The sequence below is a fragment of the Somniosus microcephalus genome, chromosome 12 (assembly GCF_052327205.1).
Source record: "Somniosus microcephalus isolate GS21.2 chromosome 12, FLI_Smic_1.0, whole genome shotgun sequence".
NCBI lineage: Eukaryota > Metazoa > Chordata > Chondrichthyes > Squaliformes > Somniosidae > Somniosus > Somniosus microcephalus.
The window spans coordinates 214,518,990-214,533,132 of record NC_140998.1 but is presented as its reverse complement, the minus strand read 5'-3'; the positions used below and the strand labels follow the sequence as shown (position 1 = coordinate 214,533,132).

Genomic DNA, 14,143 nt, shown 5'->3' with positions numbered 1-14,143 from the left:
AATCAGGCTGCTTTCAATCAATTAAAATTCATAAACATTTCCTCTGCACAAAATCATTACAACTAAAGCATTTGGTGGAATAGAATTCAAAAGCTGAGAAGTGATATTAAACTTATATAAAACATTTCTCCAGCACCTTTCACCACCTCAGGATGCCCCAAAGCGCTTCACAGACAATGAAGGACTTTTTGAAGTGTGATCACTGTTGTAATGTGGGAAACGTGGCAGCCAATTTGCGCACAGCAAGCTCCCACAAACAGCAATGTAAAAGTAACCGGATCATCTGTTTTGGTGATGTAGGTTGAGGGATAAATATTGGCCTCAGGACACTGGGGAGAACTCCCCCTGCTCTTCTTCCAATAGTGGCCATGGGATATATAATGTCCACCCGAGAGTGCAGATGGAGCCTCGGTTTAACGTCTCATCCAAAAGACGGCATTTCCGACAGTGCGGCACTCCCCGAGTACTGCCCCTCCGACAGTGCGGCACTCCCTCAGTACTGCCCCTCCGACACTCTCAGTACTGCCCCTCCGACAGTGCGGCGCTCCCTCGGTACTGCCTCTCCGACAGTGCAGCGCTCCCTCAGTACTGCACCTCCGACAGTTTGGCGTTCCCTCAGTACTGCCCCTCCAAAAGTGCGGCACTCCCTCAGTACTGCCCCTCCGACAGTGCGCCGCTCCATCAGTACTGCCCCTCCGACAGTGCGGCGCTCCCTCAGTACTGCCCCTCCAACAGTGCGGCGCTCCCTCAGTACTGCACCTCCGACAGTGCGGCGCTCCCTCAGTACTGCCCCTCCGACAGTGCAGCGCGCCCTCAGTACTACCCCTTCGACAGTGCAGCGCTCCCTCAGTACTGACCCTCCGACAGTGCAGCGCGCCCTCAGTACTACCCCTCCGACAGTGCGGCGCTCCCTCAGTACTGCCCCCTCCGACAGTGCGGCGCTCCCTCAGTACTGGCACTGGAGAGTGTCAGGCTGGATGTAAGTGCTCACCTCCCTGGAGTGGGGCTATGAACCCAAAACCTTCTAGATCTCAGGGGCGAGAGTGCTACCCACTTAGCCACAGACGACACTTCCAAGTTGTGCCTCATAATTTGTGAACCACAGCTTAAAAGTGAAACTCCAGTGCCTTTCTCAATCACGGCCGTTGCCCAATCGCACAAGGAAACGCAGAATACTTTGGAAGGGTTTGCCTTTACTGGCAGTTTGATTATAATCTTCTGTTTGACGTGACACAGCATATTACTATAACAACTGAGGAAAGTCCCTCCAAGGAAAGACAAACAGATCCCGCACACTGGGTCCGTGCTGAGGTATGTGACCAGGCAGGAAGCTTGAAGTCCACCCCCCGTCCCGCCATGACCGTAAATAGCTTTCCAAAGAAAATGCAAAAGAATACGGCGTTGGTTCTGGCTGCCTACCAAACTCACTGACAGGCACTTGCGCGAGTCTTTGTCAGGGCTTGTTGCCTGGGCAATGTGATAAAGCCTTGAATGCCAAGAATCCAGAGATCTGAAGCTCTTCCTTTTTCCAAGTGCCAGCCTTTGAATCATAGAATCTCACAGCACAGGAGGAGGCCATTCGGCCCATCGTGGCTTTCAGAAAAAGCTCTCCAATTAGTCCCACTCCCCCGCTCTTTCCCCGTAGCCCTCCAAATGTTTCCCCTTCAAATATTTATCCAATTCCCGTTTTGAAAGTTACTATTGAATCTGCTTCCACCGCGCCTTCCAGATCACAACTTGCTGCGTAAACATTTCTTTCCTCCTCTCGCCTCTCCCTAAACCTGTTACATCTTTAACAATTTCCCGTCCTGACAAGAGTTCACCCCCCTGAAACGTTGACTGTTTCTCTCTCTGGAGATGCTGCCTGATCTGCTGAGCATTTCCAGCTCCAATTTCCGATTTCGAGCATCCCGCGACATTTTGCTCTCAGTGCACCAGGTGTTCCTCAAACAATTGCAATGGGAGCTTTTGCGGCCACTTGAGAGGACAGACGGGGCCCTTAGTTTAACGTCTCATCCGCAAGACGGCCCCTCCGACAGTGCAGCACTCCCTCAGTACTGCCCCTCCGACAGTGCGGCGCTCCCTCAGTAATGCCCCTCCGACAGTGCGGCGCTCCCTCAGTACTGCCCCTCCGACAGTGCGGCACTCCCTCAGTACTGCCCCTCCGACAGTGCGGCGCTCCCTCAGTACTGCCCCTCCGACAGTGCGGCACTCCCTCAGTACTGCCCCTCCGACAGTGCAGCGCTCCCTCAGTACTGCCCCTCCGACAGTGCAGCGCTCCTTCAGTACTGCCCCTCCGAAAGGGCGACGCTCCCTCAGTACTGCCCCTCCGACAGGGCGGCGCTCCCTCAGGGACATTTTCCTACGTTAAAGGCGCTCTATAAAAGCAAGTTGCTGTTGAATGATGTTTTAAAAATGGCAAATCGGAACTGCTTTGCAAACAAAAGATAAACGCCGACTAATTCAAAACAAAATTAAAGTGTTTTTATTAAAGTTCAAATAATTTAATTATACAATTTAATTACTAAACTTTAAACTTCAAAATTGTGTACGTTCGCTGAGGGAATGCCGACATGGAGCAGGAATAATTGACGTCAAAGTTGTGTCCATCCGTATATTGTTATAGATTTCCGCGTGGTTGGAAAGAAGTGACTACAGCCTGAAATAGAAAAGAGATAATTACAGAATATTTACAGCACAGAAACAGGCCATTCGGCCCAACTGATCCATGCCGGTGTTTATGCTCCACACCAGCCTCCTCCCACCCCCCTTCATCTCACCCCATCAACACCAGCCTCCTCCCACCCCCCTTCATCTCATCCCATCAACACCAGCCTCCTCCCACCCCCTTCATCTCACCCCATCAACACCAGCCTCCTCCCACCCCTCCTCATCTCACCCCATCAACACCAGCCTCCTCCCACCCCTCTTCATCTCACCCCATCCACACCAGCCTCCTCCCACCCCTCTTCATCTCATCCCATCAACACCAGCCTCCTCCCACCCCCCTTCATCTCACCCCATCAACACCAGCCTCCTCCCACCCATCTTCATCTCACCCAATCAACACCAGCCTTCTCCCACCCCCCTTCATCTCACCCAATCAACACCAGCCTCCTCCCACCCCTCTTCATCTCACCCCATCCACACCAGCCTCCTCCCACCCCTCTTCATCTCACCCCATCAACACCAGCCTCCTCCCACCCCTCTTCATCTCACCCCATCAACACCAGCCTCCTCCCACCCCTCTTCATCTCACCCCATCAACACCAGCCTCCTCCCACCCCTCTTCATCTCACCCCATCAACACCAGCCTCCTCCCACCCCTCTTCATCTCACCCCATCAACACCAGCCTCCTCCCACCCCTCTCCATCTCACCCCATCAACACCAGCCTCCTCCCACCCCTCTTCATCTCACCCCATCAACACCAGCCTCCTCCTACCCTTCTTCATCTCACCCCATCAACACCAGCCTCCTCCCACCCCTCTTCATCTCACCCCATCAACACCAGCCTCCTCCTACCCCCCTTTATCTCACATAGAAACTTAGAAGATAGGAGCAGGAGTAGGCCATTCGGCCCCTCGAGCCTGCTCCGCCAGGCAATGCGATCATGGCTGATCATCCAAATTCAGTACCCTGTCCCTGCCTTCTCCCCATATCCCTTGATCCCTTTAGCCTTAAGAAATATATTCAACTCCTTCTTGAATATATTTAATGAATTGGCCTCTACTGCCTTCTGTGGTAGAGAAAACCACAGGTTCACCACTCTCTGGGTGAAGAAATTCCTCCTCATCTCTGTCCTAAATGGCTTACCCCTTATCTTTAGACTGTGACCCCTGGTTCTGGACTCCCCCACCATCAGGAACATCCTTCCTGCATCTAATCTGTCTAGTCCTGTTAGAATTTTATAACTTTCAATGAGATCCCCTCTCATTCTTCTAAACTCCAGCGAGTAGAAGGCCAATCGACCCAATCTCTCCTCATACGTCATTCCTGCCATCCCAGGTATCAGTCTGGTGAATCTTCGCTACACTCCCTCCATGGCAAGAACATCCTTCCTCAGATAAGGTGACCAAAACTGCACACAATACTCAAGATGTGGTCTCACCAAGGCCCTGTACAACTGCAGTAAGATATCCGTGTTCCTGTACTCGAACCCTCTCGCTACGAAGGCCAACATACCATTTGCCTTCTTAGCCGCCTGCTGCACCTGCATGCTTACCTTCAGCGACTGGTGCACAAGGACACCCAGGTCTCGTTGCACTTCCCCTTCTCCCAATCTATTGCCATTCAAATAATAATCTGCCTTCCTGTTTTTGCCACCAAAGTGGATAACCTCGCATTTATCCACATTATACTGCATCTGCCATGCATCTGCCCAATTACCCAACCTGGCCAAATCATACTGGAGTTTCTTGGCATCCTCCTCACAGCACACACGCCCACCCAGCTTTGTCTCGTCTGCAATCTTGGAGATATTACATCTAGTTCCCTCGTCTAGATCATTAATATATATTGTGAATAGCTAGGGTCCTAGGACCGATCCATGCGGTATCCCACTAGTCACTGCCTGCCACTCGGAAAAAGACCTATTTATTCCAACTCTTTGCTTCCTGTCTGCCAACCAGTTCTCTATCCAAGTCAGTACCTTGCCCCAATCCCATGTGCCTTAATGTTACATGCTAATCTCTTATGCGGGACCTTATCGAAACCCTTCTGAAAGTCCAAATACACCACATCCACTGGTTCTCCCTTATCTATTCTACCAGTTACATCCTCAAAAAATTCCAGTAGATTAGTCAAGCACGATTTACCTTTTGTAAATCCATGTTGACTTTGTCCGATCCTGTCACTGTTTTCCAAGTGCTCTGCTATTACATCTATAATTCCCCGTTTTCTCTCTACCATCTTTTTTGAACAGTGGGGTATCATTAGCTACCCTCCAATCCATGGGAACTGTTCTAGAGTCTATCGAGTTCTGGAAGATGACCAGCAATGCATCTACTATTTCTAGGGCCACTTCCTTAAGTACCCTAGGATGTAGATTATTAGGCCCTGGGGATTTATCGGCCTTCAATCCCATCAATTTCCGTAACAATACTGATTTCATTCAGTTCCTCCCTCTCATTAGACCCTATGTTCCCTGACATCTCTGGGAGGTTATTTGTGTCCTCCTTTGTGAAGACAGAACCAAAGTATGTATTTAATTGGTCTGCCATTTCTTCGTTCCCCATTATAAATTCCCCTGATTCTGACTGCAAGGAACCTACGCTTGACTTCACCAATCTTTTTCTCTTCACAAATCTATAAAAGCTTTTACAGTCAGTTTTTATGTTCCCTGCAAGCTTACTCTCATATTCTATCTTCCCCTTCTTAATTAATCCCTTTGTCTTCCTTTGTTGAATCCTAAACTGCTCCCAATCCTCAGGTTTACTGCTTTTTCTGGCCAATTTATATGTCCTCTCCTTGGATCTTATGCTATCCCTAATTTCCCTTGTTAGCCGCGGTTGCGTCACCTTTTTTGTTTTATTTTTATGCCAAACTGGGATGAACAAATTCTATAGTTCATCCATGCGGTCTTTGAATGTTTGCCATTGCCTATCCACCGTCAACCCTTTGAGTGACATTCCCCAATCAATCCTACCTAACTCGCACCTCAGACCATCGTAGTTTCCTTTGTTTAAATTCAGGACCCTAGTCTCTGAGTCAACAACTTCATTCTCCATCTTATTGAAGAATTCTATCATATTAGGATTGCTCCGACCGAAGGGGCCTCGTACAACAAGATTGTTAATTAATCCTTTCTCGTTACATAATACCCAGTCTAAGATGGCCTGATCTCTGGTTGGTTCCTCGACATACTGGTCCAGGAAACCATCCCGTAAACACTCCAGGAATTCCTCCTCCACAATATTGTTACTAATTTGGTTAGCACAATTTATATGTAGATTAATGTCACCCATGATGACTGCTGTGCCCTTATTGCACGCTTCTCTAATTTCCCTTTTAATGCCATCCCCAACCTCCGCCTTACTGTTTGGAGGTCTATATACCACTCCCACTAACGTTTTCTGCCCTTTGGTATTTCTCAGTTCTACCCATACAGATTCCACATCAGAGCTAATATCCTTCCTTACAATTGTGTTAATCCCTTCTTTAACCAGCAATGCAGAATTCTATCATATTATGATTGCACCTCCCCAGATAAAGGGGTGAGAGAGAGAGGGATTAGAGGGACCTCCCCAGATGTGTGTGTGAGAGAGAGATTGTGTGAGAGAGAGAGAGAGAGAGAGAGAGAGAGAGTGAGAGAGAGCTCCCCAGATACAGGAGTGTGAGAGAGAGGGGTTAGAGGGACCTCCCCAGATATAGGTGTGTGTGAGAGTGGGGTTAGAGGGACCTCCCCAGATACAGGAGTGAGAGAGAGGGGTTAGAGGGACCTCCCCAGATACAGGAGTGAGAGAGAGGTGGGGTTAGAGGGACCTCCCCAGATACAGGAGTGAGAGTGAGCGTTTAGAGGGACCTCCCCAGATACAGGAGTGTGAGAAACGGGTTAGAGGGACCTCCCCAGATATAGGAGTGAGAGAGAGAGGGGAGTTTGAGGGGTCTCAGAAGATTCGGGAGCGTGAGAGAGACGGGTAAGAGGGACCTCCCCAGATACAGGAGTGTGAGAGGGAGGTTAGGGAGACCTCCCCAGATACAGGAGTGAGAGAGAGGGGTTAGAGGGACCTCCCCAGATACAGGTGTGAGAGAGAGGGGTTAGAGGGACCTCCCCAGATACAAGAGTGAGAGAGAGGTGGGGTTAGAGGGACCTCCCCAGATACAGGAGTGTGAGAAAGGGGTTAGAGGGACCTCCCCAGATACAGGAATGAGAGAGAGCGGGGTTAGAGGGACCTCCCCAGATTCAGGAGTGTGGGAGGAGCCCAGCAAAGCTCTCTATACATTTAAAGTACGGTTCCTGAGGGAGTGTTGAGTCACCCATTGTTAATCTCTGTCAGATAGAGGACATCACCAGAGAGACCAGATCTTGCCCAGCCCCACTTCAACATCGCCCCAAATCCAAGAATGATTGACACTTCCGACTCACCTCATAGCGTTCTGGATTTGCCCTTGTGAACACGGTAAACAGTGGATACACCATCAGCAGCCCAATCACCACCATGATGAACACCACGATTTTGGTTTGCCAATGACTCTTCTCAGTCGCTCCACCACCTGTCCCCAGAAGATGGATAAAACAATATTCTGTTACTGTCAGGATCAACCCCGAAAGAAAGATCGACACGGAGCAAGATTCGCAACCCACTCGCAACTAAAATATTTTAAATGGCACATAGAAACATCGAAGATAGGAGCAGGAGTCGGCCATTCGGCCCCTCGAGCCTGCTCCGCCATTCAATGCGATCATGGCTGTCCAAACTCAGTACCCTGTCCCTGCCTTCTCCCCATATCCCTTGATCCCTTTAGCATTTAGAAATATATCCAACTCCTTCTTGAACATCAGAGAGGGTAGTCCTAGGAGAGATCGAGTAGATTAGGCCTGTACTCGCTGGAGTTTAGAAGAACGAGAGGTGATCTCGTTGAAACATGTACGATTCTGAGGGGGATTGACAGGGTAGATGCTGAGAGGTTGTTTCCTCTGGCTGGAGAGTCTAGAACTAGGGGGCACAGTCTCAGGATAAGGGCTCGGCCATTGAGGACTGAGATGAGGAGAAATCCCTTCACTCAGAGGGCGGTGAATCTTTGGAATTCTCTGCCCCAGAGGGCTGTGGAGGCTCAGTCGTTGAGTATATTCAAGGCTGAGATCGATAGATTTTTGGATATTAAGGGAATCGAGGGATATGGGGATCGGGCGGGAAAGTGGAGTTGAGGCAGAAGATCAGCCATGATCTGATTGAATGTTGGAGCAGTCTCGAGGGGCCGTATGGCCGACTCCTGCTCCTATTTATGTTCACAGCCTGGTTTGAAATATATGTTAGGAGAGTTGATTCACTTACACCTTAACCTCCATTATAGAATCAGCCATCAGCAAAGTAAGACTTGCATTTCTATAGCGCCTTCACGACCTCCGGACATCCCAAAGCGTTTCACAGCCAATAAAGTACTTTTGAAGTGCAGTCACGGTTACAATGTAGGCAAAATGCACACAGCAAGATCCCACAAACAGCAATGAGATAAATGACCTGATCATCTGGTTTAATGATGTTGGATGAGGGATAAATACAGGCCCCATTACACCAGGGAGAACACCGCATCTTCAAAATAATGCCGGCGGGATCTTTTACATCCACCTGAGAGGGCTGACAGGGACACGGTTTAATGCCTCATCCAAAAGATGGCCCCTCCGACAGTGCAGCACTCCCTCAGTACTGTCCCTCCAAAAGTGCGGCGCTCCCTCAGTACTGCCCCTCCGACAGTGCTGCACTCCCTCACTACTGCCCCTCCGACAGTGCGGCGCTCCCTCAGTACTGCCCCTCCGACAGTGCGGCACTCCCTCAGTACTGCCCCTCCGACAGTGCGGCGCTCCCTCAGTACTGCCCCTCCGACAGTGCGGCGCTCCCTCAGTACTGCCCCTCCGACAGTGCGGCGCTCCCTCAGTACTGCCCCTCCGACAGTTCGGAGCTCCCTCAGTACTGCCCCTCCGACAGTGCGGCGCTCCCTCAGTACTGCCCCTCCGACTGTTCGGAGCTCCCTCAGTACTGCCCCTCCGACAGTGCGGCGCTCCCTCAGTACTGCCCCTCCGACTGTTCGGAGCTCCCTCAGTACTGCCCCTCCGACAGTGCGGCGCACCCTCAGTACTGACACTGGGGAGTGTGGGCCTGGAATTTGTGCCCGAGTCTCTGGAGTGGGATTTGAACCCATGACCGTCTGACTCAGGAGAGAGAGAAAGAGATAAACCCACTGAATCACTGCTGACACCTTGTATAAAAAGTATTAAATCTGAGCTGGTGTTACCTGGGTTTGTATCGAGACGTTTGTCGGGACCGGCAGAAGCTTTGCTTGCTTCTTGGGTAGAACAATCTGGAAAAGCAAAGCAGACAATTCAATTGAGCCGTTATGTAAAATATTTGCGTTTTTCTCCTGTTAAATGCATTTTCTCCCCCTGGATAAATACTTGAAGGGGAAACATTTGCAGTGTTCTGGGGAAAGAGCAGTGGGGAGTGGGGCTAATTGGAGAGCTCTTTCAAAGAGCCGGCACAGGCACGATGGGCCGAGTGGCCTCCTCCTGTTCTGTGTGTGTGATGAAATATTCCATTCATCACTGCCTGTGACTGTGGTTGGTTTCAGGTTTCCCCTCACCATTGTATTGCCTGTGACTGTGGTTGGTTTCAGGTTTCTCCTCACCATTGTATTGTATATTGGAATGTATGGAATGTGTTGTGTGTAGGGCTCCGCCCATACCCGGCCTCTATGTAAGCCAGCTCAGTCTGGCCTCATATCCAGTACTGCAGTGCTCCAGATGGAAGATACCCCTCTCCACTGCGTGTTATCTTCTAAGATAATAAAAGCCTTGTTTTGTTCCGCTGACATCGAGTCTTGGATTATTGAGGCACATCAATTTTATTAACTTACTTTTCAACACAATGGGTCAACTCCTGAAACCCGAACGTTTGGATTTGGATCAGTATGCTTCGGACACTGGTTTATGTGTATGGAATTCTTCCTGGACAATTCCGCAGCCGTCAAAGACGCTACGAGTATGAAACTCGGAATTCAGCGGAATTGGGTAAGCCACCGGGTTTACCCCCTCATCCAAGACGCCGACACGTACCTGGCCGCCTGCGACATCTTAAAGGCGCATTACCAGCAGCCTACGAATGAGGTGTATGCTAGGCATCTGCTCGCCACTCGCGCACAGCGACCTGGGGAATCGGTGGAGGAGTTCCTAGGCACCCTGAAAATGCTTGGCAAAGACTGCAAGTGCCGAGATGTAAAAGCTGCAGTGTACACCGACGAGCTTGTTCGCGATGCCTTTATCACAGGCCTCAGCTCCACTTACATCCGGCAAAGACTGCTGGAAAAAACGGGATTGGACCTGAAACAGGCTGTGGACACCGCGCGATCCCTGGATGTGGCCCAGAGAAACTCGGACACCTACTCTTCAGCCCGCGCCGTCCACGCCGCCGCGTGTGCACCAAGGGCGCCGCCATCTTGGAAGGCATCTTCCCCGCCCGGCAGCCCGACACCGTCGGGGCCCCGCTCTCCCCCCAGAAGCCCTACGACAGCCGCGACGCGTCGGGGACCCAACTGCTACTTCTGCGGGCAGCCAAAGCACACCAGAAACCTGTGCCCGGCGAAAGGCACCACCTGCGTTAAGTGTGGTAAGAAGGGGCACTTCGGGAAGGTGTGCAGAGGGAACCCCGCCGGAAAACCAAAACCCGCCACCGCCGCGTGTGTGCCGTGGGAGCGGCCATCTTGGACGCCATCTTGCCCGACCTCGTGGGGTCCGCCAACTTGTGAGCAGACAGCGTGGACGCCATCTTGTCTCGATCAGGGCCCTACAGTGGCATCGGTCACAGTGGACCAGACCAGGCCCCACCCGCTATCCAAATCAATGGTGGACATCGAGGTAAACGGGTGCCGGGTTAAATGTTTAATTGACAGCGGAAGCACGGAGAGTTTTATCCACCCTGAACTGGCACAACAACTCTCCCTAAAGGTGGTCCCTACTCGGGGTACCATCTCTATGGCTGATAAAACCCAGACATCGACCATTCTGGGTTACTGCACGGTACAATTGTCCATTAACGGGACTGTATACGATAATTTTAAAGTATTAATCATGAAGAATCTATGCGCGAGCGTGATCTTGGGCCTGGATTTCCAGTGCAACCACCAAAGCATCACGCTCAAGTACGGTGGGTCCCAGCCGCCCCTCACAGTGTGCGGCCTGGCTACCCTGAAGGTAAAGCCGCCTTCGCTATTCGCGAACCTTACCCCTAACTGCCGGCCAATAGCGACCAAAAGCAGGAGGTACAGCTGGGAGGACAGGCGGTTTATCGCGACCGAGGTAGACAGGCTCCTGAAAGGGCGCATTATTGAATGCAGCAATAGCCCATGGCGCGCCCAAGTGGTGGTGGTAAGGGGTAGCGAGAAGAAACGGATGGTGATCGACTATAGCCAAACGATCAACAGGTACACCCAACTAGACGCCTACCCGCTACCCCGCATATCAGAAATGGTGAACCAAATCGCCCAATACCGGGTGTTCTCCACCATCGACCTCAAGTCAGCGTACCACCAGCTCCCTATCAGACCAGAGGACCGCCCGTACACCGCCTTCGAGGCGAACGGACGCCTCTACCAATTCCTCAGAGTCCCCTTTGGGGTGACGAATGGGGTCTCGGTCTTCCAGAGGGAGATGGATCGCATGGTCGATGACCACCACTTGCAGGCAACCTTCCCCTACCTCGACAACGTCACCATCTGCGGTCACAACCAGCAGGATCACGACTCGAACCTCGAGAGGTTCCTGAAAACCGCACAAAAACTCAACCTCACCTACAACGAGGACAAGTGCGTTTTCAACACCACGCGCCTCTGCATACTAGGCAGCGTGGTGGAGAATGGGGAAATCGGACCAGACCCCGACCGATTGCGCCCCCTACGGGAGCTGCCCCTGCCCAACACTCCCAAAGCCCTGAAAAGGTGCCTGGGGTTATTTTCTTATTATTCCCAATGTGTCCCCAACTACTCCGACAAAGCCCGCCCCCTCTTGAAAGCATCCTCTTTTCCGCTCTCTGCTGAGGCCCACGCCACCTTCAAAAGCATTAAGCAGGATATTGAGCGGGCCACGCTACAGGCAGTGGACGAGAACACCCCATTTCAAGTGGAAAGTGATGCGTCTGACTTTGCCTTGGCGGCCACCCTCAACCAGGCGGGGCGGCCCGTAGCTTTCTTCTAGAGGACCCTCCAAGGGCCCGAGATCAGACACTCCTCCGTGGAAAAGGAGGCCCAAGCTATCGTGGAGGCAGTGCGCCACTGGCGCCACTACCTAGCCGGCAAACGCTTCACCCTACTTACCAACCAGCGGTCGGTAGCATTTATGTTCAATAATAAACAGAGGGGGAAGATCAAAAATGATAAGATTCTTAGGTGGCGGATCGAGCTCTCCACCTTCGAGTATGACATAATTTACCGGCCAGGGGCCCTTAACGAATCCCCAGATGCCCTCTCACGAGGGATGTGTGCCAGCGCCACCGGGGATCGGCTACAGACCCTCCACAACGACCTCTGCCACCCAGGGGTCACGCGGCTGTTCCACTTCATAAAGTCCCGCAACTTACCCTACTCCATTGAGGAAGTTCGGTCTCTGACCAGGAACTGCCGCACTTGCGCTGAGTGCAAGCCTCGGTTCTACCGCCCAGGTAGAGCCCACTTAATCAAAGCTACACGGCCCTTTGAGCGGCTCAGCTTAGATTTCAAGGGCCCCCTCCCGTCCGTCGACCGCAATGTTTACTTCCTGAACATTGTGGACGAATACTCCCAGTTCCCATTCGCCTTCCCCTGCCCAGACATGACCAGCGCCACGGTCATTAAATGCCTCAACAGCCTGTTCTGCCTGTTCGGTATGCCGAGCTACATCCACACGGATAGGGGGGCGTCCTTCATGAGTGAAGAGCTACGCCAGTACATGCTGTCCAGGGGGATCGCCACGAGCCGTACCACCAGCTACAACCCCCGGGGTAACGGTCAAGTGGAGCGAGAGAACGGGACAGTATGGAAAGCAGTCACTCTAGCTCTAAGGACCAAGGGCCTCCCTATCTCCCGCTGGCAGGAAGTCCTCTCAGATGTGCTCCATTCGATACGGTCGCTATTGTGTACTGCCACTAATGCCACGCCTCATGAACGAATGTTTAGCTTTCCCCGGAAATCCACCTCAGGCGTATCCATGCCGTCATGGCTCTCCACCCCAGGTCCGGTATTCGTGCTAAGGCATGTGAGGGGCCATAAGACGGACCCTCTCGTGGAGCCAGTGCACCTACTCCACGCCAACCCCCAATACGCGTATGTCCGGCACGCCGACGGAAGGGAGGACACCGTGTCAATAAAAGACGTCGCCCCAGCCGGTAACGACAACAACCACGGCAATAGCAGCAACAACGACCACAGCAACTCTTACCCACCCACTACTCTTTCATCACCCCCGGAAGAACATCGACCAACGGCACCCCCACCAACTACCCCTTCAACAACCCTGGCGGCACCCCCGGCAGAGACCCAGGAGGCCACCGGGGACACCCAGCCAACACCACAACAGCCACGTCGGTCGCAGAGGACTACCAAACCCCCGAACAGACTAAATCTATAGAAGGGGTGAATGTGATGAAATATTCCATTCATCACTGCCTGTGACTGTGGTTGGTTTCAGGTTTCCCCTCACCATTGTATTGCCTGTGACTGTGGTTGGTTTCAGGTTTCTCCTCACCATTGTATTGTATATTGGAATGTATGGAATGTGTTGTGTGTAGGGCTCCGCCCATACCTGGCCTCTATGTAAGCCAGCTCAGTCTGGCCTCATATCCAGTACTGCAGAGCTCCAGATGGAAGATACCTCTCTCCACTGCGTGTTATCTTCTAAGTTAATAAAAGCCTTGTTTTGTTCCGCTAACATCGAGTCTCGGGATTATTGAGGCACATCAATGTGATTCTAGGTGACCCTTCCTGCTGTGGTGCAGATCTACAGGAAGCAGGCAGCCTTCGCTGTGTCACCCCAGTCACAGTGACTGAACAGCGATCATGGATTGTATCACCACCGAGCTCAGATTCCAATCTTACTTTCAATGGCATTACCATCGCCGAATCCCCCACCATCAACACCCTGGGGGTCACCATTGACCAGAAACTTAACTGGACCAGCCACATAAATACTGTGGCAACAAGAGCAGGTCAGAGGCTGGGTATTCTGCGGCGAGTGTCTCACCTCCTGACTCCCCAAAGCCTTTCCACCATCTACAAGGCACAAGTCAGGAGTGTGATGGAATACTCTCCACTTGCCTGGATGAGTGCAGCTCCAACAACACTCAAGAAGCTCGACACCATCCAGGATAAAGCAGCCCGCTTGATCGGCACCCCATCCACCACCTTAAACATTCACTCCCTCCACCACCGGCGCACCGTGGCTGCAGTGTGTACCATCTACA

General features: G+C 51.9%; 1 protein-coding gene across 2 annotated transcripts in view; it reads right to left on the bottom strand.

Moving 5' to 3' along the window:
- Positions 1 to 2,469: 2,469 nt before the first annotated feature.
- The window catches only part of LOC147110081 (uncharacterized), a 67,756-nt gene continuing 56,082 nt past the window's right edge, over positions 2,470 to 14,143 (bottom strand). For both annotated transcript variants that reach the window (XM_086004028.1, XM_086004029.1), the window contains exons 4-6: positions 8,955 to 9,020; positions 7,087 to 7,214; positions 2,470 to 2,659 (exon numbers count right to left, since the gene is read on the bottom strand). In XM_086004028.1, coding sequence (XP_085860154.1) covers positions 2,621 to 2,659; positions 7,087 to 7,214; positions 8,955 to 9,020 — 233 coding nt within the window. In that variant the 3' untranslated portion in view covers positions 2,470 to 2,620. The remainder of the gene's footprint in view (positions 2,660 to 7,086; positions 7,215 to 8,954; positions 9,021 to 14,143) is intronic.